General features: G+C 42.0%; 1 protein-coding gene across 1 annotated transcript in view; it reads left to right on the forward strand.

Annotated features, from left to right (window-relative positions):
* Positions 1-26,654, forward strand: part of LOC146610707 (plexin-A1-like) — a 280,809-nt gene that overhangs the window by 208,393 nt on the left and 45,762 nt on the right. The window contains exons 16-18 of the mRNA XM_085344897.1: positions 7,840-7,933; positions 9,120-9,356; positions 23,612-23,755. Of these exons, the coding sequence (XP_085201023.1) occupies positions 7,840-7,933; positions 9,120-9,356; positions 23,612-23,755 (475 nt within the window). The remainder of the gene's footprint in view (positions 1-7,839; positions 7,934-9,119; positions 9,357-23,611; positions 23,756-26,654) is intronic.

Consider the following 26,654-nt stretch of genomic DNA (forward strand, 5'->3'; position numbering starts at 1 on the left):
GATAAAAGAGAGTGAAAAGAGAAAGAGAGCAGGGGTGCAGAGAGAGAGAGTGCATTACCATTGTGCTTGGCTGATGATATTCCATTTAGGACAAAGACAGAGCACTTCAAAAATAAATCAATGAGGAGTACTCATCTGGGATACTGGGGGAGATTTATTTGGGTAGTGGTAGAGGTTAGAGAAGCAATTTTGGAACAAAATATTCAGATTTCTTTCTCAAACAGAGAGTAAATACAGCAGATGGCTCGGAGGCTTGCCACTCCTTCATTGAGTACTGCCAGTGTGCCTTTGAGCAAAACTGATTAGTACTTCTACTCCAATATAGCTGCTTCATGGTAACTGTGAAAAGTGGTAGCTGCCAAGGCTAAACGTGTGTGTGCTTAGTCAACAACTTAATTACGAGCAAAAAGGTCAGACCAGGAAGTAGCACGGCAAAGTTTGTCCATGCCAAGCCACCAGCACAGCAGCCGGGCTGCGAGGTGAGCATTTGTTAAATGTCACTTGTGTGTATAAAGTCAAGAAGAGCACTTGTTGGGAATTCTCAAAAGTGCAAGCGCTCAACTGTCTTGTTGGAAGGACTCGAAAATCAGAATCCTGAAAGCTACCTGAGGCTATTTTGCTATTTTCTACAAACTCTTGTAGGACTGATTGTGCACACTAACATACTAGTTAGGAGCAGTAGATCTTTAATTGCTTTTACTTTTTCTTCTTGGGTTTGTATGGTGTTTTAATCGGTCAGTAACATTTGCTACCAGTTGCAGTTTTTTCCAGCCACACAGAGACTGTTGGGCGACTTCCTGCAAACGACTGGTTGCTAGAGAAATGTGTATTTCTTAGCTGGTTGGCCAGTGTTTGCTGCAGGTTGCTAGCAATCACTAGGAGAAACTGGCAAAGAGCAGCAAAGAGGTATACAGTACTGCACTGAAAATCTTGTGATTAGTCTGGTAACTAACAGATTTCCACAGTTTTCAGGGAAGAAGCAGGTTGATTTAGTGAATCTAAATTACCACTAAGCTGTAGTTTACTGAGAGGTGCATGCACGGTGCACAGAGGCGTATGTATACCATCGACTGCAGTCTGCTGTAAACGAACGCAACTTTTTCCAGGTACATTTACCCAACATACGAGGGTTAGCAAAAATGGATTGTTCAACACAATAAAATTCAGCAGATTTCTCTATTTGACTCTCTGTTAACTTACCGTTACAGAGTAGCTTGACTGAGCCTTACACGTGTGCTTCAGTGTTCAGTTTCAACTTGCAAACAAGTTTTTAATCATTTACTGCTCCACAAACAAAATCTTGAAAAACTGTTCCGATCCTCCTCTTACTGCCCGACAGTGACAGAAAATGCTAGAGAAAATGAGAAGTAGTCAAAAAGGAAAGGAGTCCAGAGAAAACAAGAGAAGGATGAAGAAAGAGAGAGAAAGACTAACCGCAGTAGCTGGATTTCCCAAGCTACCTGTGGGAGTTTATTCTGATTGTCTTGTTGTCTGTTCCCTGAAGCATGTACCTGAGCTAAAGAGACTCACTTAGACAAAGATAGGAGCAACAGGGACAGAAGGATTCAGAGCAAATACACATCAAGCTGAAGAGGACGGCAGCAGAGGAGAGGGGAGGACAGCCGGTGTTATAAGAAGTGCAGTCTGTCTGCTCCTGTGCTGCATTTGTAGCACAAACTTTAACAGCTAATTAAAAAAATCTGCTTCTTTGAATATCCTCTGGGCTCCTTTCTTAGGTGTCTTCATCTGCCTTGTAAATACCACAGTAATAATATGCCAGGTCACTTGTTCCTTCTGTTAGCTAAGCGTGGTCCATGTTATATATAATGTATACTGAAGGTACTGGGGCACTGCTTATGCAACAGTGTTTCAGAGCCTCAGATTATTATGATGCTTTGGACTATCTTGCATTCATGAGGTCTTAAGCTAAACATAAATAAATATATAATATAGAAAATATATTAATATATGACACAACAACATTAATCATTTAAATGTAAAGCAGTTGTCCAAACCAATATGCTGAGAGATCAGTCCGTGGCCGTGACACAGAAACTAATTTCTATTCAAAGTGGAATGAAGGAGATTAAAAAAATCATTAAAATAGGTTAGATGGAAGTTTCCTACTTAAATTTCTTAACATTAATTAGAGTCTGCTCAACAGAACAAACTTGATTTGTACAAAATTAATTTTTACTACACTGGCAGAGTTTCAGAGTTTCATGGCACCCATCCATAGTGAATTGAAGTGTCTCGCTTCCAGTTACTTAAACCGAATTTGGCTCTTGAAGAGTACAGCGCTGTAGAAGAAATGACACGAATACTGTATTACAAAAAAAAGAGTTAATGTGTATACTTTGTAAAAGTGTGAGCAATCAGAAAAATATTGGTACCTTTGTCAGCTGTCAAGATACAAGTCAGAGGCTTTATGCTTCCTATAACACCTATAATCGCGTATTAAACATGATAGTGTTATCCAAAGAATGGATGAGATCAGGTATCCTAAGCGAGTAATGGGCAACCTGCCAAAAAAGAAAAAAAGACTCTGAGAAGCTGAGAAGAATAGCCAGGCTCGAAGCCTTTTATATACCTACAATGCAAGAGATGGTACGTCTACCTTTATCATTTACTCCCTGTCTCACCCTATCATTAGCGTTTGCCGCTATTGTAAGTCTCGCTGGATTAGAGTGAGAGATGAATGTCTCTTGTTAGCCAGCCAGACTCTCTTCCTAAGATATTAACAGGTTCTGTCTCTGCTTCTTTTCACCGTGTTGTTCATTCTGCTGTTGGTGCTTGTACGCCAAGTCATTCTGGATAAGTGTCAGATTAATGCTGACTATGAAAAAGACACCTTGGTATTGCAGAAATCAATGTTAATATGTGGTAACCCACCAGATGAAATGTGCTCTGGCGCACGGTGGAGCGTCACAAAGGAGTACTTGAGGCGAGGGACTAAGGTTTGTCCAATGCCTCAGTGAATTCTGTAATACTATGACAGAATTTGTGTCTGCCTATATGGTATTTATTATATCCTGTGGATGTGCTGCCATGATCAATTGTCTAATCCTGCAGGAAGCCCTTAACTTCCCCTCACTGAACTGCTGTTCATACTAACATAGGAAGAGCCTGCCTTCAGAGCTTCACCTCTCATTCAAGAGACTTCTTCAGTTCTAAAACAACTGGTGGAGACTTCAGGGTAATAAAAACCTATTACCTTGTAGTAGGCATAGAAGAAAGTTCTAGGAGTCACGTTCCATCTAGTGGGAAATGTCTTAAAGCAAACAAAAAACTAAAGAAGTCCTGTTACATTCTCTTCAGGCTCTCAAAACTACCATGATTTAGATGGCTAAGAATCTAGATAGACAAGATCCTGCCTTAATGGGTACACAGGACATGGCACATGTTGCATGTTGTCTGGTTCAGAGACGGGAAAGATTGTCAGCTTAGCATGCACATAGAGTTTAAAGTTGCCGTCAAAAGCTAAAATTAGTGAATATATTCCTTCTCTTCTTGACAAATAATAAAAAGTCAAAAGGATATTTATTGTGAGAAATTCATCAGCTTGAGTACTCACAAAATCTTTGGATTTGTGAAAACCAACCGTTACCTTGGATCATGGAAGATTTGCAGTAAGATAGCAAGGGTAACGGGAGAAGGAACAGGGAAAGCCTTACAGTTTTATTGGCCATCTGCTGTTAAAACCCCAGGGCTTATAAGTCTGCAAAGGTGACTGATCAAGACACACCAAAATATCTTTGTTTCAAGTTGTTCTTTGGGTTAAATCTTTCCAAGATCGAAGAACAGGGGGAAAAGAGTGTAGGGGCAATGAAGCAAATCCCTTCCTCAGCAGTTTCCCCCGACAGAGTTGATACCACCAAATATTCCCAAGCAACAGAGAGTAAATCTGAAAAACACTTGTCTTTTAGGTGTAGATAGCAGAGGCAGCAGTCAGGCTTGGGAATCTCTGAGTGAGAGAATTAGGTGTATTAGATTCTGCATCAAGCCAGCCACACAAAAAGACCCTGAGAAGTTTTTACTTTTATCACTGGCTAGTTGAACTAGAGAATTCACCATGGTATAGAAATATCCTGTGGATATCTGTGTTTTTGGGTTTGCAAAAATACCTTAGCATCCAAGTGTGGTTAGGGAGGTATACGATGTTTGTGATTTCTTCAAAATACGTGGTTTTATTCCAGCCTTTTATTTCAGACAGCAGTGATAGGAACTACAATACAAACCCCTCTAGACTGTGAGAATCTTGTAGAAAGACACATGATAGTGGGTCTTAGAAACAATATCTCTCAGTGGCACAGATAGCCCAGCAGCGGTGAAAGCGCTGATCTTCTAGAGGAAGACAGCACACAGGTGCACAAACTGCAACTGCAAAACAAGGTGAGCGTTGAGAAGGTAAGAAAGGTTTGAAAAAACCTTCTAAATCCAATTTAAGCGTAGCTGTGAAAATGTAAGGCTAACTCCATTCCCTTTACAGGTGGCAAGAGCCCTCTGTGATAAAGGTTTTATATTTTCCATGAACTTCATGACTCTCTCGCATTGAGGGTCATCACGAGAAGACCACCAATCACTTTGGATAACAGCAAAAAGAGATGCAGTTGAATATTGGCCACCAGATAGACAAGCATCGTCAGACATGGCGAAAAATAAAGAATTTTTAAAATAACTTAAATAAACAAACAAAGATGGTCTGACCTGCACCGACAGTATCAAAAATTACGCCTGGCAGTTCAGCTAAATTCTGCCATGGCGATTTACTGTATTCGGTCCAGTACACCTGCTCAAGGCAAACACCGTGACTGTAGATAGATTTGTATTTATAGTACAGGGGTGGGGAACTCCAGGCCTCAAGGGCCGGTGTCCTGCAGGATTTAGATATCACCCTGGGTCAACACACCTGAATCAAATGATTAGTTTTGGCATTGCCAGGCCTCTGGAGAACCTCAAGACATGTTGAGGAGGTCATTTAGCCATTTAAATGAGCTGTGTTGGATCAAGGACACATCTAAAACCTGCAGGACACCGGCCCTCGAGGCCTTTAGTTCCCCACCCCTGCTATAGTGGATCTTACATTCTGTTTCTCCTTTTTTAATTTTGTGTTGTAAATTCCCCTATAAAGATGATTTTTAAAATCCTCCCTGGTGCCCATGGTACTCTACCCTAAGCTTGGAGCAAACTTCCTTTAATTAATAGAAAGTAGTCAAACTGTTCCAACATTTCATGAAAGCTTTCGAAGTGTTTAACAAAAAAGCTGGAAAGTGGTGCCGAACTGCACCGTTTTAAGAAGGGAGGAAAAAAATGTTCCTGCAAATGTCGGTATTAATTCTGCTCTTTAAATAATTTTTCATGTTAATCAAATCTGCCTTGAAGGAATTAGACTAACATCATAGTAATAAGCGAAAATAAATATATTTTTGGATTAAGCAGTGTGTTGCCTGGGTTACACTTTCTTTGAACATCATGAAAAACATTTGTTGAATAATTTAAACTTCCAATTAGCAAAATACAGTCTTGCTGCACCGTGTCTCTGTAAAGTGTTCACTGTAATGTGTACCGTCATTAAACTAGTAAAGTCACAAACATTGACCAAGTAATGGTTTGGGCCCAATTCTTCAACACAGTGTGAACTCTCTTAGGCAAGCTTCCTTATCTTTTCTTTAAGTGGTTCGTCACGCTTCTCAAAGGACATTTCTTTGGATGTCAGCTGCCTTTTGTTCCATCTTCTGTAAAGATGATCCTACACTTCTTTAATAAAAATAAAGTCCAGGGTTCAACATTAGGTGGAGGTCAATTCATGAGTGATAGTGTTTTTCTGTTTAGGTGCATATGTTTGGGATCATTGTGGTGCTGAAACCAAAGCTGTTGCCAGTCAGACACTTTTCCAATTTTATTGTTTGGTGGATCAAAATCTGATGTTTTCTGCTTTTATAACTTAATTAATTTTGACAAGATGTCCAACACCATTGGCTGAAAGGCAGCCCCAAACCTGACAGAGCATCCACTGTGTTTTAAACACAGCTGTGGACCCTTGCTGTTGTTCCTGAGCTACAACAGCAAACAGTAGATAGAGCATCAGCTAAAGATATAATTTAAAAATTAAATTGCTCATTTTTATGTTTAGACACAAAGTTAGTTAATCCCTTGAGTTAGGTGCCTTTTTTATTCTTGAATTATTCATACAACAGAGTTAAATGGGTAAACTGATCAGTAGGGATGGGTATCGTTTAGGTTTTATCCGATACCGGTGCCAAATCGGTACTTTTGAAACGGTGCCGGTGCTTAAACGGTGCTCGAACCGGTGCTTAAAGAATGGAGAACACAAACTTTGTCCAAAAACCTCTCATGTTCAGCTGTTTTTTTGTAAAAAGATAACAATGTTAGCCTTTTCTGCAGCTATGGGGCATATATGGTATCACTCTTGGCTGGAAGCAGTGCTTAAACAATGGAAAAAAAACACAAACTTTGTCCAAAAACCTCTCATGTTTAACTGTTTCCCTCTTTTTCTTTGGTCATTTTAGCCTTTTTGTCCAGGGTGAAGGGAGTATCTGCCATCAAACAAGAAGACAGCCGCATGTAGCTATGATGATGTTTGCTAGTTCACCTTACATGCATTAATGTAATAACATGGTTAGCCTACTCAACGTAAATTACACTCGAACAACATTAAGCGACTCACGCAGAGAAGAACGGCTTCTGCTGCCATCATCATCCTCATCATTTCTGCTACACTGGCAGGGCTAGGGGCCAGGACTCTATTCTTCGGGTTTTTGGGGGATGTTGCTCCGGGTCCGATAACTGGCAACCCACCCAACGTGCACAGTGTGAGGTCTCGCAGCAAGCTATCAAATACGGCGCATTTCTCGGCTTTTAAAAAAAACGCTATGCGTCGCCAGGTGTTTCATCGGATTCGAGGTGTTACCTCCTTTGACAGTATCACAGTATCAGCTTAAAGCACTTGTTGCTGCTGAGTTTGCATATTTTGCTGTGAAGTACAGCCAGACTTTTGACCGCTTCGCCTTGGACATTTTTAATCTGTAGCTCTGCTCTAACTGAACGTACGTACCTGGCCCCGCCTACTATCCTGGGAAACGTAAAATGATTGGCTAGAAGTGTATCACAGCTCAGGAAAAAAAAGCACCGAAATAAAGCACCGAAATGTGCGCTGCTTTTCGGTCTGGTTACTACCGTTTATGTCAGAACCGGTGCCATCATGGCACCGGACACCGGTACCCATCCCTACTGATCAGGTATACTATCAAGACCACTTTAAAAAATGACAAGATTTTTCTTTATATAGCAAAATATAAACAAATGAGCAGCTATTCAAAACAACATATTTGTAGTAGAAAACAGTTAAGGTTATGGATTGTGGTTGTGCTTTAAGAGAGCAGAAGTCACTTTAAGTTTCTCACTATTCAACCAGGAGAGTCTGTAGCTCAAGAGGTAGAGCAGGTCATCTGCTGAGAAGAAGGTTGGCGGTTTGATTTCTAGCTGCTCCAGTCTACATGCCAAATATCCTTAGGCAAGATACTAACCCTGGTTGCTCTGTGAATGTGATAGTAAGCACTTGCATTTAAAAAAAAGTGCGTTTTTGAATGAGGCAAGTTGTATAAAGTGCTTTGAGTGCTCGGATAGAATAGAAAAACGGCATGTAAGAACCTGTCCATTTAGCATTCTATCTGTTGTCTAAACCTCTGGGTGACTATCATCCATCTATCCAGCATATATCACTTCATTTCAATGAATCATATGAACATGACTGCTCACTGCAGTAATCTTCATGTGATTGAGGCAGATAATATATATCTGCTCGCTTCTTTTTTACAGTGGTGGAACTCTGCTGACAGTGAGCGGGACCAACCTCGCAACCATCCGAGAGCCAAAGATCAGGGCCAAGTATGGACAGGCAGAGTCCTTTCATGTGAGTACTGATGTGACTGACACAGCAGCTGCAGAGTGTTTACAGTATACATTATTCAGATATACACCTAGATACATACATTAACTGACAAATATTCTGAAACAGACCTCTCTGTGTACAACAGCACATTTCCAGAAAGCTTCTTCTATGTGCCGCTGAAGGTGGCAGACAGTTTGTCTCTGAGTGTTGCTCACGACTCCTCGTTCAGCAACTCCAGCTTCAGACATCTAACGCTACCCCGGGCCATAACGCTTTTCAAATGTCACCTCACTGTTCAGAGTTTTACAGAAAAAAAAGAGACAGCATCAGAGGCTACGCATGCTTTATTTGAAGAGCTGAGGAATTTTGTCCCTTCTATTAACAATGTTGGCAAAGGACTTTGGTGATTGTCAATGTGAGCTGAGTCTTTGTAGTTGTCAGGGTTAAGGACTAAACCACAAACAACACTAATGCACTTCAATCTGCGGATAAAGCTGCCATTTATGGAGGAGAAACAGCCTACAGGATGCATCTCAAACAGCTCTTTATCGAAGCGCTACTTTGCACTTAAAGGACTTTTGAACAACAAATCACAGTTACATTTTTCTTACTTCCAGTCCAGGATTGGGTTGCTATTTGCAAGACTGCAGACATACGTATGATAGGCAATCCATTACAAGGAAAAAAGGCATCATTTAAACTTTGCTGTTACATTTAATAATAAAATGTGTTGCATCTAAGACCGTAGTAGCCAAGCAGTCTTATAAATTAATGCAAACACGGCCATGACATCATGTATTCATGTATTCTCCAAAGCAATGGTGTAAATACACTCTCAGGTACAAGCAAAGGCACGGAGCACATTGCCCGTTATTAACAGTTGATCATAAATTTGCAACCAATTTACATTTCCAATAGGCCTAACAGCATTGTAGTTTCACAGGGCATTGACTTTAAAAAGGATGGGTTATTATGCCCAACAGATCCATTTAAAAAGAAAATTATAGCCTGCGGGTTATTTCTAAAAGAGGCAATTCTGCCTTTTTTTACTCAGCATGTAACCACCTTGTAAATAAAACTAGAACAACATTAGTGTTTAAGTGTTTAGCAATTTAAGTGTTTGGGATTTGTCCCAATCTAGATTCGACTGTGTATGGTAGCTGCACAGCAGGACTAAAAACATTTCTCTTTCATGTCTCACTTTCAGAACTGCACAGTGTATAACAATTCAGTCATGGTGTGCCTCGCTCCGTCAGTGGCGGACTCGGAGCTTGGTTTTTCCGAGACTGGCACCGGTCCCGATGAGATTGGGTTCTACATGGACAACGTGAACGCTCTGGTGGTGGTCAACGAGACATTCAGCTACTACCCCGACCCGGTGTTTGAACCGTTGAGTCCCTCTGGGATACTGGAGCTCAAACCCACATCGCCACTTATTCTCAAGGTCAGAAAGGAACACTTCTCCAGCTGGCTGTACCATTCAGCTTATTTCCTCGGTCTGCTTGATCTGAGGTTTTTGTCTAACACTGTCTAGCATTGGCACAGTACTAGCAGGCTTCGTATATACTTTTTAACTTGTCAGGGACACATACACATACACATAATGCAGCTGTGAAGATAAAAGAGATTCAAGTACACATTAATGTTACCTTTGGACACCTTTTACTTACCTTTAAGTAGAATGGGAATAAGGCTTTTGACACCTACACAGAATTAAAAGTTGCCGCATTTACTACTTTCTTTGGTTGGAGGTGTATAAAGAGGTGTTTTTCTTTCACTTGACTCTTTATATGAAAGACTTTCATGCAGTGCAGTGGGAAGTAGAAAGAGAACATTTATTTAGTTCCCCCCCCCCCCCCCACCCCCCCCACCCCCATTGTGGAATCAACAGTTTTTATCTAGTATTGGCTGATAGGGACTAAAAGGTTTCCCCGAGCTTGTATCGATCGGTCAGGTCATGTCTGATTAAAAAAAGAATTTAATTACATTTTTGTTAGGCCATGCCTTTTTTATAACTGCTCCTACACTTGTAAGACATTCTTAATTTACCACTCAGATATCAGAGATCAGTCATTATTAGGTTTTATTTTTCTTTCACACCTTCATAGACAATATTCCTTCTCATTTCTAAGTAATGACTACTGATTAAATAAACACGAACCCATGGTTATTAGGCTTTTTTTAAAATCAGTTTTCATTTTTCAGTTGATTATGGAGTCATATATATTGTACTAAAAGATGAAAGGAAAAGCTACATTGCAAAGATAGTATTTGTTGTTCCATGTAGAATCTGATGAAAGAAACAGTGTTGCCTTATATGACATGTTACTGTACGTTACTTTGTATGTTACTCTGGTTTGTAAGTAAGATACTGAAAATTGTTAGATGGTTGTTGTTCTAAACCAGCCATTCCCGAGGTCAAGCGGCCCACTTAAAAATCATGAAATCCCAGCCAATCTTAAATATTTACTCCAATCAAAATAAAAGACAAAGTGATATGCTTCCTTGAAATTTGTATTAAAAAATCATAAACAACACGGGCTGTCAGTTATAAATTGCTAAAGCTACCCAGTCATATACAAAGTGTTAAGGCCAATGTGTGACCCACCCCATATGGAAAAGATATATATAAATCGTATAAAGTTTTTATCTGTCTTGTATGAAACTTGTATGAAAAGCATACAAGAGTGGAAACACATATAAGATCCCTTGAAAAATTATATAATGAAACTTGTATGTTTTGGATAACTTACTAAAAAAAAAAAATGAAAGTAATGAGAAAGTGGCCACTTTCATGAGTAAATCATGTAAGCCTTATATGATTTATATATAAATGAAAGTGGCCACTTTCATGAGTAAATCATGTAAGTTTTTACTATTTCTTTTCCATATGGGACCTGCCACTGGGAAACAAACTTCAGTGCAAGAACAATACATTTAAAAATAGTAATATCATAAACCAGCTACTTCCTGTTACCACTTTTAGTTTTTTTTTTTTTATATAAATAGATACATTTATATCACTATGTAACTATACATAGGCCTACTTATTTCTGTATAACAGAAATTTCAAACTCAAATCCTGTTATTTCTGTCCACCTTATGTACCTTTGTGGCCCACCACACTTTGGGCGTCACTGTTCTAAGCTATCACACAACTTACTTAAATATGATAATTGATTAGCTTTGATAAATATCACCATTTAGATCTAAATCCATGCAAATCTCCTTACAAGGTGACAGAGTGCAAGAGCCTCAAAATAATTAACTTCATTAAAATGACAGCATTTCAATTGGCACGTTATCGCATGTTAGCATGTTAAGAGAACAGGCTTTTAGAGCAATGATTAATCCATGTGTTTAGCCAAGTTCATGTCAACAATCACTCTGAGCCAAGGAGAAAAACTAAAATTTGTACTAAACCCTGACAGAAACTTTTAGGTATCTTTGTAAGTAGTAAGCTAACGAGCTAAAGCTAAATAGCTAACTAGGTTGTGTATGCTAAAGGTTGTGCTTTACATTAGACCAGATTAAAAAGGGCCTTTGCTTTACCCATATCTTACACTTCTGTGTTTATACTTTTGGTTTATGAAAGTCAACAAAGGACGGCACTCTCTAGGCTTGTTAAAGCTCAGCATATCTCCCAGAGGCTTGTGTGCAGGAATTTCAAAGCTTGACAGGCCTGCCATGGCTAGCTCAATTGCTTTGCTCTGATTTGACAACTGGCGTTGACGGAGGGTGTTATGAGTGACAGTTACTTTCTGTAAAGGAAGAACTCTGTAGAACACAAAAATAAACCAAAGAACTATATTTTTGTTTTTTAATTTAAACCATTCATTTCATTTTTTACCAAGGTTTTTTACTTTCATATTAACCACAAAAGTTTCAAACATACTGAACTCTTCTGTTTATAATGGCTAAACCAGCTTTGAGGGACACACATAAACACACTCTCACAAGCTGTTTTTCTTCTTACAGAAAAAAGAAAAAACTTTCAAGTGTGTAAAAATAATTAAAAAAAACCCTTCACAAATTCATAATTGACAGGTGAAAGCAAATGTCCACACACACCAAGGCCAGAAACCGTCCTTCAGTAAGTAAGAGCAGCTTCACTGACTACCGTCCTCGCCCACAGCCTCGAGGTCTGTTAAATAGCAGTTCTTTCAATTTGTGTAATTAATTCTTTGGAGCTGAAAGGCCAGTATGGAAATGCACAGGCCTAGAGGTTTGGATTACATTGGTTTTCAGTTATTTATTTATTTTTTTTCATTAACTGTGATTGGATATAAGTATGGGAAATTAATTGGGACTTTCTGAGTTGTGCGTATGCCTCACTGCATTATCTCACCCAGCTCACCTGAAATGTTTAGCCCGAGAGTAGCTGAAAAGGAATTAACGCGGCTGTTTCGGAGAGAATATATTTATTATATTAAAATAATCGGTGGAGAAAAAACTGAGCCGGGTTGAGACAAAAGGTGCACTCCGTCCTTTTAAATATGGGCTTTAAAGCGTAAGTAAGCTCTATGGAGAGCGCACATACTGTAAAGACACAAAGCAGAATACATTTCTTTAAAGATCAGTGTCACGCCGATGTGCTGTAGCTTTGGCTCGAATATGCCTTGACTATCTCTTATGTTATCACAGAGAGTGCGCTACGCTGTTTATTTCCATAAAGCGATTGAAAGCGGCGTACCCGCCGTAATTTATTTCTTAAATGATAATTTATTATCAGTGAGCCTCTCAGTAATTGCCAAATCTCCTGCTTGGCTTGTTGGTGAAACTGCCTACCCACTGGAAGCACTGATGAGATGGACAAAAATGCAATTTGGCGAGATGGGATGTGGGGGTAGCGTTCCTCAGATGCGTGCACTGCGCCTGTCACGCAATTAATTTCTCATCTGTAGTGTCGGGTGTGTTTTTACTGAGGTAATGTTAGTGAGACGGAGAGAGAAAGAATAAGGAGGAGAAAGAGAAATAAAAAAATAAACATTCATCTGGTCTTGGTGAGTGCTTCGATGTGTGTGCTTGTGTGATTTTTGAGAGCGTGTCCCTGCATGATGCTTCTTGCCTGTTGTGTTTATGTGTGGCAACAGCTCTGTGTGTGGCTGCAACTCCAGTGCTTGTTTGGCATGAACTCAGCCTGTATGTGGCCAGGAAGCTGTGAGCGCACGTGTGTGTGTGTGTGTGTTTGCGAGATGGAATGGGATGCATGTTTACAGGGTTGCAGAGCGGGGCTGGGTGGCGGCCTGCAGAGACGATGGGATTGGAAAACGGAGTCTGTCTCTGTGACCCACTGCTAAGCCAGCGGGAGACGCCACAGCTATCTCCTCTCTCACTCCTGTCCTGTGTCTGTCTGACTCACTCGCTCTGTTTTCACGTTCGTTCCTTTTCTTTCTCATTTTCGAGCGCGCCCCTTTCATCTTTTCCTACCTCTCTCGAAATCTCTTTCTCCGCTTGTGCCTTTTCTCACCACATTTCCTATCAGCCTTGTTTTCTTTGTATTCGTCTCTCCCCCTGTATTTTTTTTTCTTCCATGTTTTCTTGCTGTTAACGGTTCCTTCTTTTCACACCACTAACTGCCTCCTCCTTCCATCCCAGGCAGAGTGTATATCAAATCGCACTAGATATTGAAATGAAAGACTGGAACGGAAATTGACAAATGTTAGAATTTACACACCTTGAGGGTGCAGACTTTGTGTTGAGTACAGGACATAAGAAAAAAAGCAATCTGTGTGGGTTTGTATGCCTCCCCAGTAATATTATTTCCTCTAGTATACATACAGTAGGGTTTGCTAAACTTATATCTCACTTATTTCCTGAGTGTTTGGCTTGAAAGTAATGTCCAAGTCCAAGAAAAACAGAATTAGAACTATCAAAAAAAAAAAGCGCTGTATCTGGAGTATCTGTTACAAGCACCAACTGATGCTTGGAAACTGCTGCAGTAATCTGTGAGGCCTAAGATATTACTAATGATGAAAAGCCACTGTAACCCTGACCCTGTTTTTTTTTTTTTTTTTTAGGATAATCAAAGGATTTGGGAGAAAAATGACTGGTTTTATGCAGTAATGTGCAAAGTCACTAAGCCATTCCTTTATTTCTTTGCATTTCGCTTCAAAATAGGAAAAGGTGCAGTGATTTAAGGCAGTATATAAGGCAAAAACAGACTTTTACAATTTTAAGGAAATTGAAAAGTCAACATTTGGTATGAGCACCTTTATTTTTCAACACTGAACTCTGATTGGCAAGCTTTCTAGTCTTCAGGATAGATCTCCAGGCTTCTTGAAGGACATCCAAAGCACTTCTTTGGATGTTGACTTCCTGTTTTTATTGTTCTCTGACAAGATGATCCCACACTTCTTCACTAATGGTGAATTCCGGGCTCTGGGGAGGCCAATCCATGACTCATAGTGTTTTTTTTCTATCCAAGGATGCTTGTACGGCATGGCAGTGTGTGGGGGGAATGATTTCAATCCTAAAAAATGAAGCCATTGCCAATCAGACACTTTCCAGATGGCCTCCACCATGTTTTACAGATGGCTGTAGACCCTCACTGTTGTACCTCTGTCCCGATGTCTTCCATACACATTCACAATGATTTGACCCAACTACTACATAAGACCTGTCACCACTGATTTTCAGCCCAGTTCTTGTGTAATTTGATACCTTTCCATACCTCAGCCTTTTCTCTCTGTTTTCCTTCCTTAAGAACAGCCATTCTTCCATTGACACTATGTCTAACGAGGCTTCGGAAAACTGTAAACAGATCAGGTGAAGGGTTTGATGCTTGCCCTTCAGCTGATGGTCCCATGTTGATAGTCCAGTTAATGGTTTTGTGTCAGGTCTTAAGGACATGACTTTCAGATGCTGTTCATCCGTTGCAGACAGCTTTTTAGTTCTGCCACTTATTCTTTTGTCTTCCACTTGACACCTTTCTTCTAATTCTTTAAGGACACATGTCGAGATATGCCACGTTTTTGGCTAATAGCTCTTTGGGAATTTGTCAGTACAAGAAATACAATTTAATGTCTGTCCGACTGTTATCTTTGGTATATTTCACAGTCTTTGTGCTTTGCAAAAAATGTGTGTGTAACATTTTTTGCTAAGTTGTCTGTTATGTGTAGACAGAACACTGTTTCTTCCTTTGACTAATAGTGACTTTTTTTATGAATAATTCATAGGTAGGTCAGTGTTAAGTGTCTTAAAAATGAAAATGGTCAGATAAAAATGATTGATTGATTGAAAACAGCCAATGTCCAAAGAAAAACTTTGGGGTTGTGAGTTTTTCATAGTAACTTATGTTTATTAGATTTTTTTACCCCTTTCAATAATTGGAACAGCAATTTTAAATACTCAAAAGTCCCATATTAGCACAGCGTTGGGGTTTACTTGTCACTGATGATGAAGCTTCAAAAGGCTTCACATTGTCTGATGACAAAAACAACTGTCGCGCTGACCTAGTAGGTGTGGCTGTTATTCCTCTTTTCCTCCTCCTGCCCTCTACCTGTTCGGTGCTGCTGCTTACCCATGGCCGCTGATTAGACCTTGGGCGCAATCGACAACTAAGCACGGCCTGGTGTGCGCCGCCCTGCCAGGTGAGCCACATTAGAGCAATCAAGGGTGGGCGTGCCGAGTAAACCTTTAAATGCATGCAGCAGTCATTTGACCCGGGTGCAACATACTGAGAGGACGGCAAACAAAGCACTTTTCCACTGTGAGGAAGACTTTGAACAAGACAGGCTATCGGTAAGCTCTTGAGTTCACATTTTGCTTTTGCAGATGTATCTGGGACTATGGAAGCTCAGTTGTGCAAATGTTTTACGCTTAGGGAAATAGTTGCTGCATTTAAGTTTAATTATATTGACAAAAATGAATGTTTAAGCTTGAATAAATTGTTTGTGCAGTTAGTGTTCCCACATATTTATGTTAATTAATATTAAAAATAGTTACCCCAAATCCTTGGGTGGATCGTAAAACTAGTGAATAAATGTTCGGTTTTGATTTAAAGAAAATAATTCTTTGTAAAGAAAATCCTTAGTTAAAGTCTATTAAAATGTTTGTGAACGCTAAAATGTATACTTTAAAATACAATTGTTTATAAAAAAGTGTTAAATGCAAAGAAGACACATTGTGTATATTTATTTAAGAACCACAGTTAAATTAACACAGTTGACCACATGGTAAATGGCTTTACTGAAGTGTATTTTGTTATTTCGTCTGTCTTTTGTGAATGGTTAATGGAATGTTCTTTATTTTTGTGTTGAAAGGTTTTTTACCTGCTGCTACCTACCAGCTATCAAACTAGTTGGTCTAAATAAAGTTGAGTGAAATTCAAAGTCTGGTCTTTTTCAAGTGTGGACACCTCACAGTCAGAGGAACACTTGACAGTAAAAAACCGGCCTGGCCAGTAGAGAAACCGGCCTTGACCAGTGAAGACTCCACAAAAGCTCACCACAAAGACGGAGAAGACTCCACCTGGGGGCCTGGAGGAAATCGCGACTTGCCGTTTGCCTGTCCAACCAATAACCAAGAAAGCAGAATGGCTGAGTCCAAGTCACTCGAAGAGCTGAAAATAGAGCGAACCACTGCAAAGAGACTGTTTTCCAGACTCACCAACCATATAATAAGGACCCACATGGATATGTCTGTAGAGGAGCTGCAGGATTCCTTCAAGAGACTCACAGTAGAGGGCTCCAAAGTGATTGACGCGAACGAGGAGCTTGAAGCCGCCTACATCACGCAGTGTGAAGCAGAGGGCACACCGGAGCTGATGGGCCAACAGAGAGCAGACGTCGAAAAAACGGAGAAAGAATGTGAGCAGAAGTTGAAGGAGGTGAAGCACCTGATCAGAGAGACACTGTGGACATCATATGGTGAAAAAGAACTGACCCTTGCTCTGAAATCAGCAGAAATGGCGTGTGAGAACGTCACATCCACTCAGCCTGATACACCCCTGGAGGCATATGATTTTATGCTCCACCATCTAGAAGAACTGGTGAAGAAAGCTAAGCAGGCACACCAGACATGGAACCGCTGGGCGCCACCTGCTGAGAGGCGAGATTGTGATCGTCGACTGATGGAGCTCGAAACCTGCCTTCCAAAGCTGGTGTCAGGGAAGGCCGCCGTTATCAAAGCAGAGAGAATTAAAAGAGATGCCGACCAAGCAGTTGTCACAGTCCGCAACGCAGCCTCGGTCGCAGCCATAAAACTGAAAGCCACAGCTTTACCAAAGTTCACCGGCAGCCAGCGTGAGTTCTACAGATGGCGGAAGGAATGGGAGGCTCTGCAAAAGCAAGGTGAACCAACCGGGTCCGTGGAAGTAAAGAAATTCCAACTTCTCGATAGCCTCGATGATAAAGTGGCCAAAGATCTGCGCCTGTCCACATACACCTCAGCCGATGAGATCTTCAGAGTCCTCGAGAACCGCTATGGAAATCAAGCCACCATCGCCATTGAAATCATTGAGGAGCTTCAAGCTATCCCTCCTGTCCGTAGCAACCAGCCTAGAAGAATTATAGAGCTTATCCACGCAGTTGAAAAGGCCCTCTATGATTTGAGTGAGCTGGATGAAGCAAATGCCATAAAGAACCTCTTGGTAATAAAGTCTATCGAAAGCAAGCTGCCTGAGTCCCTAAAGAAAGACTGGCTCACCCACGCTGCTGATCCAAAGAACGCTGTGACTCATCAGAACCGGTTTGACAAGCTGCTCGCATACCTCCAATCTCAAGAGTCCATCTACGAGCAGTTAGACCAGCTGAGAGACATCGACCCTGCCAAGGAGAGAATAAAGTTCCCAGTAAAGTACGCCCGTACCAAGTCAGTTAAATCCAGTACTGATCCAGCAGGCTGCATCATCTGTGGGGACCCAAAGCACAAGAGAAAGCTCTACATCTGCAGACGGTTTCGAACCAACACAAAGTTACAGGAGAAAAAAGATGCAGTGCGGCAACTTGGAGCCTGCAAGAGGTGCCTCGAGATCCACGACGAACCCTGCAGAAAGACGACTTACCTGTGTGGAAATCCAGAGTGCAAAGACCAGCATCATTACCTTCTTTGTCCCTTGCCACGACCCTTATCACAAAGGCCCAAGTCTGGTCCGGCGAGATCTGAGGGGAGGAGGTATACAGAGGTTCAAGAAGAGTTCATCTCTAAACTATCACCAGAGCTAGCGCAGGAGTGTCGGAAAGCTTTCTGCAACGTCTCATCACGAGCCTTCAACTCCATGGCAGCAGAGAGAGGTCTACTGGAGGGGACTGGTCTAAAAGAGTACCCTGTGATCCTGATGCTCCTGGACGTCATCGCCAATGATGGGCAGAGAATTGGGACATTAATTGATCTAGCATCTGACACAAACTACATAACCCATAAAGCTGCAAGTAAGCTCAACCTTCGCAGTGAAGACGTCATGCTTGTCATCCAGGGTATCGGAGGTATGAAGGTGTCTGTGGCAACCAAGCGCTACCTTCTCAAGATCCGTGTCAACACCTCAAAAGGAACTTTAAAGCCTCACCAGTTAGTCTGCTATGGTCTTGACAAGATTGCTGAAGTGGAAAGACATGTTCCACCTCAGAAGCTACAAAAGATCTTCCCTGACATCCCTCTCCAAGATCTCATCAGACCCAGAGAGATCCAGCTTCTAATCAGCCATAAAGAAGGACAGCTGGTGCCCCAAAAGATCCGTTCCATTGGTGACCTGGTTCTCTGGGACGGTCCACTTGGCAAGACAATTGGGGGCACACATCCAGACCTCTTTGAGGAAGTCACTTTGATGGCCCACACCTCCAAAACTCACTTCGCAAGATCAATGAGAGTTGCTGCATTCAAGTACCAAGAATTTACTAAAGACCTGGCTTCCTGTCAGCACCCTGATCACCCTGAGACTCTATCCACCACAGCTACCAGCAGCAGAGACTTTCTGAAGTGGTGGAGGTGGGAAAGCATCGGAGCCGCTTGCCAGCCGAGATGTGGAGGGTGTCGTTGTGGGAGCTGCCAGCCAGGGGGTAAAGAAATGACGCTTGCAGAAGAGAGGGAGATGGAGATCGTGAGGAATGGCCTGACTTACTCAACTGGAGATGCCCACAACAGTGAACCGCATTGGCATGCTAAATACCCATGGGTAGAAGATCCAGCAACCTTGCCAAATAACAGGAAAGCAGTAGAAGCAACATTCATCAGAACCGAGATGAAGCTATCTAAAGAACCTGAATGGAAGAAGGCCTATGCTGCACAAGTTCATGAGATGGTAAACCGCAGAGCTGCAGTGAAGCTGTCCAAAGAAGTCCTGCAGAGTTGGACTGGGCCAGTATGGTATATAAGCCACCTCATCGCGCCAAATCCACACTCTGTCTCTACCCCAGTGAGGTTGGTGTGGAACAGCAGCCAGAAGTACAGAGGCCTCAGCCTGAATGACATCCTAAACAAAGGTCCTGATGTCCTGAACCCGATAAGAGCTGTCCTGCTGAGGTTCCGAGCTGGTGTCTACGCCGCCCTTGGTGACGTCCGCAAGATGTACAACTCCGTCTGGCTGGAAGATCGAGAAGTCCACTTGCACAGATTCTTGTGGCGTGACACAGAAGATGCAGACATAGAAGACTATGCCATAACAAGAGTCAACATTGGAGACAAACCTGCTGGTTGCATAGCCCAAGTCGCCATGAGAGAAACTGCAAACCTACCTTCATTCAGTCACTTCACAGAGGAGAAATGTGTGCTGGAAGAAGATGCTTATGTCGATGACATCCTGACATCACACAATGACCTCGACCATTTGAGACGCCTAACAGCCAACATCGAGCACATCCTGAGAGCTGGAGGATTCTACATGAAGCCTTGGGTCTACTCCAGTCAAAGTGGGAGGGAGGAGTCAAAGAAAGAGTTGCCTCGATCAGAGCCAAAGACTATGATCCTGCCAAACCAGCTGACGGAAGATGACAACAAAGCCCTTGGCCTTGGCTACACCATCAATGATGACAAGCTTCATGTCATGGTCGCAGTGAACTTCTCAAAGAAAAGGAGGAAAATGCGCCTTGGTCAAGACCTGCTCAGAGAAGAAGTCAGAGCGCAAACACCTGATCCACTCACCAGGCGAGAACTGCTAAGCCAAGTCTCCGGTGCAATCCAGCATGAGAGCTACGGTTTCCAGACCTTCTTTGCAAACCGCGTTGGTGAAATCCAGAGTATCACTGATGTCCAAGATTGGTGGTGGATTCCTGGGTCAGCCAACATTGCAGACATCCTCACCAGAGGGGCCAGTCCGAATGCCCTAACCGAGGACTCCGAGTGGCAGTCGGGTCCAAAGTTTCTCCAACTTCCTGAAGATGAGTGGCTGAAGAAATCCGCCGGAGAAGTCGCTGCCCAAGCTCGAGAAACGGTCACAAAGCTACAGAAAAAGACTTTTGTTGCGGTCCTTACCAGAATGCACATCAAGGCGGCTCAGGACTCAGTACACGTAGAGTCAAGAAGGCCACTGGCAGGAGTAGCATCCCAACAGCTAATCGATGAAAGGCGATTCAGCAACCTGAGAAGGCTGATTGGGACCGTGGCGTGGGTCTGGAGGGTTGCCAAAAAGTTCATGAGATCAAAGACCAGAGACCAAGAAAAGTGGGAGGTAGTACCATCTTCGGGTGTCCTCACAGTCAGCGAAAGACGAGATGCTTTTCGAGACCTTTGCCTAGCAGCACAAGAGGGCGTCACCTTCCCAAGCACCACAACAGACAGACTAGTCGTTTACAAAGACCAAACAAGTGGACTTCTAGTTTGTGGTGGCAGAATCCAAACCTTCAAAAAAGACCGCAAAGCCGTTCCCCTTCTACCATTCCAAGCCTGGCTATCCACCCTCCTTGCCAGAGAAGCACACAGCGAGGGACATGGCGGAGTGGCAGAAACCTTACTGCGGATGAGAATGAAGGCTTGGGTTGTCAGAGGAAGAATTATTGCCCAAAAGGTCGTTGACCAGTGCATCATCTGCAAGAAGGCAAAGGCAAGAACCTGCAAGCAAGTAATGGGGGACTTACCTGAAGAGAGGTCAAATCCTGCTGCACCATTCGAATTTACATCTGTTGACCTGTTTGGACCCTATCATGTGAGGGATGATGTCAAGAGAAGAGTGACCATGAAAGTTTGGGGAGTTGTGTTTTGCTGTATGGCAAGCCGAGCCATTCATGTCGAACTAGCGAGCACACTATCAACAGAGAGCTTCCTGCTTGCCTACCAGAGGTTCACTTCTGTCCGAGGCCATCCCCGAAAAATCTGGTCAGATCCTGGTACAAACTTTGTCGGCGCCAAACCTGTCTTGGAAGAAATGTATGCTTACCTGAGACGACAAAACAAGGAGTCGCTTGAAGAATACTCTGCCAAAAATGAGACCATCTGGGCATGGAAGATTCTTCCCGCTGACTCACCTCACCGAAATGGGGCCGCCGAAGCTGCTGTCAGAGTTATCAAGAGAGCCCGCCATACTCTCGGCAATACAGAGGCTCTTACCTTTAGTGAGTTTCTGACAGCACTCCAGCTAGCCGCCAACCTTGCAAATGAGAGACCCATTGATGCCAGAATTCAGAGCCGAGAAGATCGCATTGACTACATCACGCCGAATAATCTGTTGCTTGGTCGAGCCACACAAAGTGGGGACTTCAAAACTGTTGACTTCACAAATTATCCTTTCAAAAGGCTGAAGGAAATACAAACCATAGTCAACAACTTCTGGAGGTCCTGGAGCCAACTCGCTGGACCAAACCTGTTCATCCGCAGTAAATGGCATACTGCAGAGAGAAACATTGCTGTTGGAGACATAGTTTGGCTCTGCGACCAAAATGCCCTTAGAGGGCAGTTCAGACTCGCAAAAGTCATCAGCGTGAATCCTGATTCTAAAGGGATCGTTCGAGATGTACATGTGAGGGTCACTCCAAGTTCCAGCATTGCGATCAAGAGTCCAAAACCTGCTACCACAAGTCCTGAGCTGGGCACCACCTTACATCGGGACATCCGGCGTCTTGTGGTCCTTTTACCGGTGGAAGATCAAGCGAGGGACCAGCCCACCTGAGTGCGATCTTTCCAGACAGTGCTGAGCAAAGATCGAGTGGGAGGTGTCGCGCTGACCTAGTAGGTGTGGCTGTTATTCCTCTTTTCCTCCTCCTGCCCTCTACCTGTTCGGTGCTGCTGCTTACCCATGGCCGCTGATTAGACCTTGGGCGCAATCGACAACTAAGCACGGCCTGGTGTGCGCCGCCCTGCCAGGTGAGCCACATTAGAGCAATCAAGGGTGGGCGTGCCGAGTAAACCTTTAAATGCATGCAGCAGTCATTTGACCCGGGTGCAACATACTGAGAGGACGGCAAACAAAGCACTTTTCCACTGTGAGGAAGACTTTGAACAAGACAGGCTATCGGTAAGCTCTTGAGTTCACATTTTGCTTTTGCAGATGTATCTGGGACTATGGAAGCTCAGTTGTGCAAATGTTTTACGCTTAGGGAAATAGTTGCTGCATTTAAGTTTAATTATATTGACAAAAATGAATGTTTAAGCTTGAATAAATTGTTTGTGCAGTTAGTGTTCCCACATATTTATGTTAATTAATATTAAAAATAGTTACCCCAAATCCTTGGGTGGATCGTAAAACTAGTGAATAAATGTTCGGTTTTGATTTAAAGAAAATAATTCTTTGTAAAGAAAATCCTTAGTTAAAGTCTATTAAAATGTTTGTGAACGCTAAAATGTATACTTTAAAATACAATTGTTTATAAAAAAGTGTTAAATGCAAAGAAGACACATTGTGTATATTTATTTAAGAACCACAGTTAAATTAACACAGTTGACCACATGGTAAATGGCTTTACTGAAGTGTATTTTGTTATTTCGTCTGTCTTTTGTGAATGGTTAATGGAATGTTCTTTATTTTTGTGTTGAAAGGTTTTTTACCTGCTGCTACCTACCAGCTATCAAACTAGTTGGTCTAAATAAAGTTGAGTGAAATTCAAAGTCTGGTCTTTTTCAAGTGTGGACACCTCACAGTCAGAGGAACACTTGACAACAACTATTTGATGATTTAATGATTCAAAATCCCATGAAACTCCCTCAGTCCACAGTTGATTTGTATTGTGAAATTAGAGGCGCCTATTTGACAGAAAATCAAATAGAAATAAAAGCCGAAATATCAACAACCTAACCCTTTATATGTCCCTTGGTAAAATGTTCCTTCACAGCGATAAAGACAAAAGAAACAGCTTCACACGTTTGCTTGATTTCAAGTAATAACGTCAAGAAATCGCAGGACCTAGCTGTCGTTGAAGATGAATGTTTTTTATGACATTGTAAATATTTGACCTTGTATAAGCGTCATGTTGTCAATGGCATTTGTTAGGTGAAGAGTATGGAGAACCACCAGTTTGATCCTTTAAGGGATATTAAATTAGCAAATTTATTGTCACTGACTTTCTTGTCAGTTATGCAAAAACTGGAAGTGATTTTCATCAAAGATGTGAAAATCATATCATTAGCAGAAAAATGTTCTGAACAAGTTCATTGTGAGCCGTCAAGAAAGGGTGGATAAATAAAAGTAATGTAAAAAGAAAAGCTCATGGTTACATTTTTCTCACGTTGGAGTTCAATGAAAGAAAGAAATATTGTCGGGCCTGCAAGTAAAGCGTCCTGACGATGAGCCGAGTGCCTGTCCTTATTACTTTTCTCCCTGTGTGTGTTTTTTAGGGCCGTAACCTGATCCCAGCGGCTCCGGGCAACAGTCGCCTGAACTATACGGTGCTGATTGGAGAGACTCCCTGCATCCTCACCCTGTCTGAGAGCCAGCTGCTCTGCGAATGGCCCAACCTCACTGGACAGCACAAAGTCACGGTCAGATCACAGCTCCTGCCTCTTCATCTCTGTCCCCGCCAGGCACGATGACCTGACGCGACTTTGGTTTACTAAATTGCTTGACTTTTCTGTCCTGCATTATCAGCGCCATCGAAGGGGGGTGGTATATAAAAAGGGAAGTTGCTCAATAATATGGGCTGGGACCTTCATGGTAGACTTCTTTCCTAATATAATTACTGGGCCAGCTTTTGGTGTTGCAGGATTCTTTGACAAGAAGCAATTTATTTTTTTTTAAAAAGGCCAGAAAATATAACAAGCTGTTCCTAGTGTGTCCACGCTGACCCAGTAATTCCTGTTGATGAATATGGAAATATTCTGGTCTGACAATCTCAGCCTGTAATGTCACTCTAACCTTGTTGTTGAGTTGTGTGAATAGCCCCTCGTGTCTTTTCTAAACAGTTTCCTCTGACAGATCCAGGATGTGCTTCAGTGAGCTTGCACAACAAGGCTGCTGTTAAATATGTTACGCTTAATTAACATGTTGATCTTTATTGGCCTTCATATCAGCTACACTGTTGATGGAAACAAAAAAAAGGTGGTGGAAGTTTACTTTTTTTGTTTTTTAACCCCCCAAGAACCAGAACAGTGATAATCTAAAGCGTCGACCGGCACGCTTTCAGCCACTGCAGTGCTTTTACTCTTGAGTCAGATCCATTAAGTAGTGCTGCTCACAGGGAAGTCGTTCACTTGTTCACATAATGCACTCAACACAACCACGTTGAACCTTTAGACGTGTCTGCAGACGCAAAGCCGTGTTTCTTTCTCTCCGCCGAAGCGTATCCACATCAACAGCTGTGCAAGCATCAGCACTTCTCCGCTGCAGGCGCTGCTGGTTTTAGATTTGAGAGTCCCTCTGTGCCCTTTTTTCCATTTTTCATGTATTTTTTTTATTAGCTTCACTTTACTGTGATGGCATAGACATTTAATAGTACACGGAATATAATGTACCTAACCCACAGTAAATCCACAGCCAGCCAGTCCTCTGCCTACACTCATCTCTAATCAAAGCAACACTCATCTTTCCTGCGCCATACTCCTCATATCTTCGTGGATCCACACTTAGGTGAACAGAGAGCACCGGCTCTGTCACAGGTCTGTTTTTTCAACAGCAGACACTTTGGCCTTTAGCCTTTTACAATGAAGGTTCTCAGTCTATCAGTTGTTTAGTCTCAAAAAACTCCATTAACACTTGAAAAAACTCTGTGATTTCCCAAAGCCAACAAAAAAAGTCTTTATGCTTTTTTTTTATCCAAACATGATAATAACAATTGTCCCAGATCCAAACATGCTAATCAGATTGCCAGGATTATTGTCTACCTGTTGGCTAACTGAATAGTCATCACTGCACTGAAAAAGACTTGAAGTTAATTTCATAGTTTGCTGATTGACAGGTACTGTTAAAACTGCCTTTAAGCAACACTCATCAGCACGGTGTCAGCTTCAGTCATCTTTCTCACTTGAGTTTGCAGGCCTTGCTCAGGAGCTGTGAAAGCTTCACACTTTTTATGTAAAGGAAATTACTAATGCTAAAGTCACACTAGGAAAAACAGTCGCTGGAGATTGCAGCACGATCAAAATTACTGCGACTGTTTGCAATGAAACTGCAGTATCGTTGGCTTCGAAGTAGGGCTGCCACAAACGATTATTTTGATAGTCTACTAGTCACCGATTATTTTTGCGATTAGTCGACTAATCAGATCATGCCTCCATTGGGCGTAAAACGTACAGCTTACTGCACAAGCATGCATCTGCTCTTATATAACTATCATTAGCTTACAGCTTTAAGTGTGTAAGGTATGTGCTAACTAAAAATAAAGACAAGATGATAGTTTATTAAATTTTAATGAAATTTGTAGATTGTTTCGGTGAAGTTTAATAAACTCCTTGCTATCTAAAATATACCGGGACACCGGAGTATATTCTCGAGCATCTCACACTTCTGATAATCAGTTGTCTGCTTGACATTTATTCAGCTGTGTAAAAACTATAATTTTAATCTCAACCAAACCGATTTACTCAGGAACAAATAAAATACTAAAAAAAAGCCAAACAATAACAAGTGACTTATATATCATGTTTAACCTGAGTAGCGAAAGACTGCGGTGGGTGGGTTTGAAAACGATTTGTGGGAGTCCGGTGTTCTCACGGGCTCTAGTGACCTTGCCCCCGGCTAGCTATCGAGCTAGTGGGTAACTGACGTCTCCAAAAACATCAGAGCGCTTCTGAAAATATGTGGTGTCTTGATAAACTGAGCAGATATTTGAGGTTTACACAGCTACATTCTCGCCTGAAAATATGTTAAACGTTTATTTTGTGACCCAGAAAGAATAATAAGAGTAATATTAAAACTAACTAGCTGCCGCCATTGTTGGAAACTGAGCAAGGCTGCGCTATGAATTCTGGGACACAGCTTCTTCTTCTTCTTCAGGGTTTAACGGCAGCTGGCATCCTTGTACATGCAGTGCTGCCATCTTCTGTTTCAGTCCGTTATTACACTCTTAAATCCTACTACTTATTCCTGCGTCTTTTATGATCTTACAAAGCTTCAAACGACGCATCGACTATTAAATCAGTCGTCGACGATTTTGATAGTCGACGTAATCGTGACTAGTCGACTAATCGTGTCAGCCCTACTTCGAAGCGACTGTTTCAAAGACAAGGATCAGGTCTGCGACAATGCGCAGTCAATTGCAATTTTCAAATCAGCTTTGGTGCGTCAAGACAATGATAAAACAGCAGTAAGATGAAGTCAGTTTGCAATCACTTTGCAATTTATTGCGGTCAAGTTGCAATCAGTTCCAAATCTGTTGCCAACTACAAAGCTTTTAAGTCAGTCCCCTATTGCAAAGAGATGCATCACAGATGAGTTGCCAACACG

Source organism: Diplotaxodon limnothrissa, linkage group LG20, assembly GCF_057381915.1.
Source record: "Diplotaxodon limnothrissa isolate DT_005_m linkage group LG20, D_limnothrissa_male_GT1.1, whole genome shotgun sequence".
Taxonomy (NCBI): domain Eukaryota; kingdom Metazoa; phylum Chordata; class Actinopteri; order Cichliformes; family Cichlidae; genus Diplotaxodon; species Diplotaxodon limnothrissa.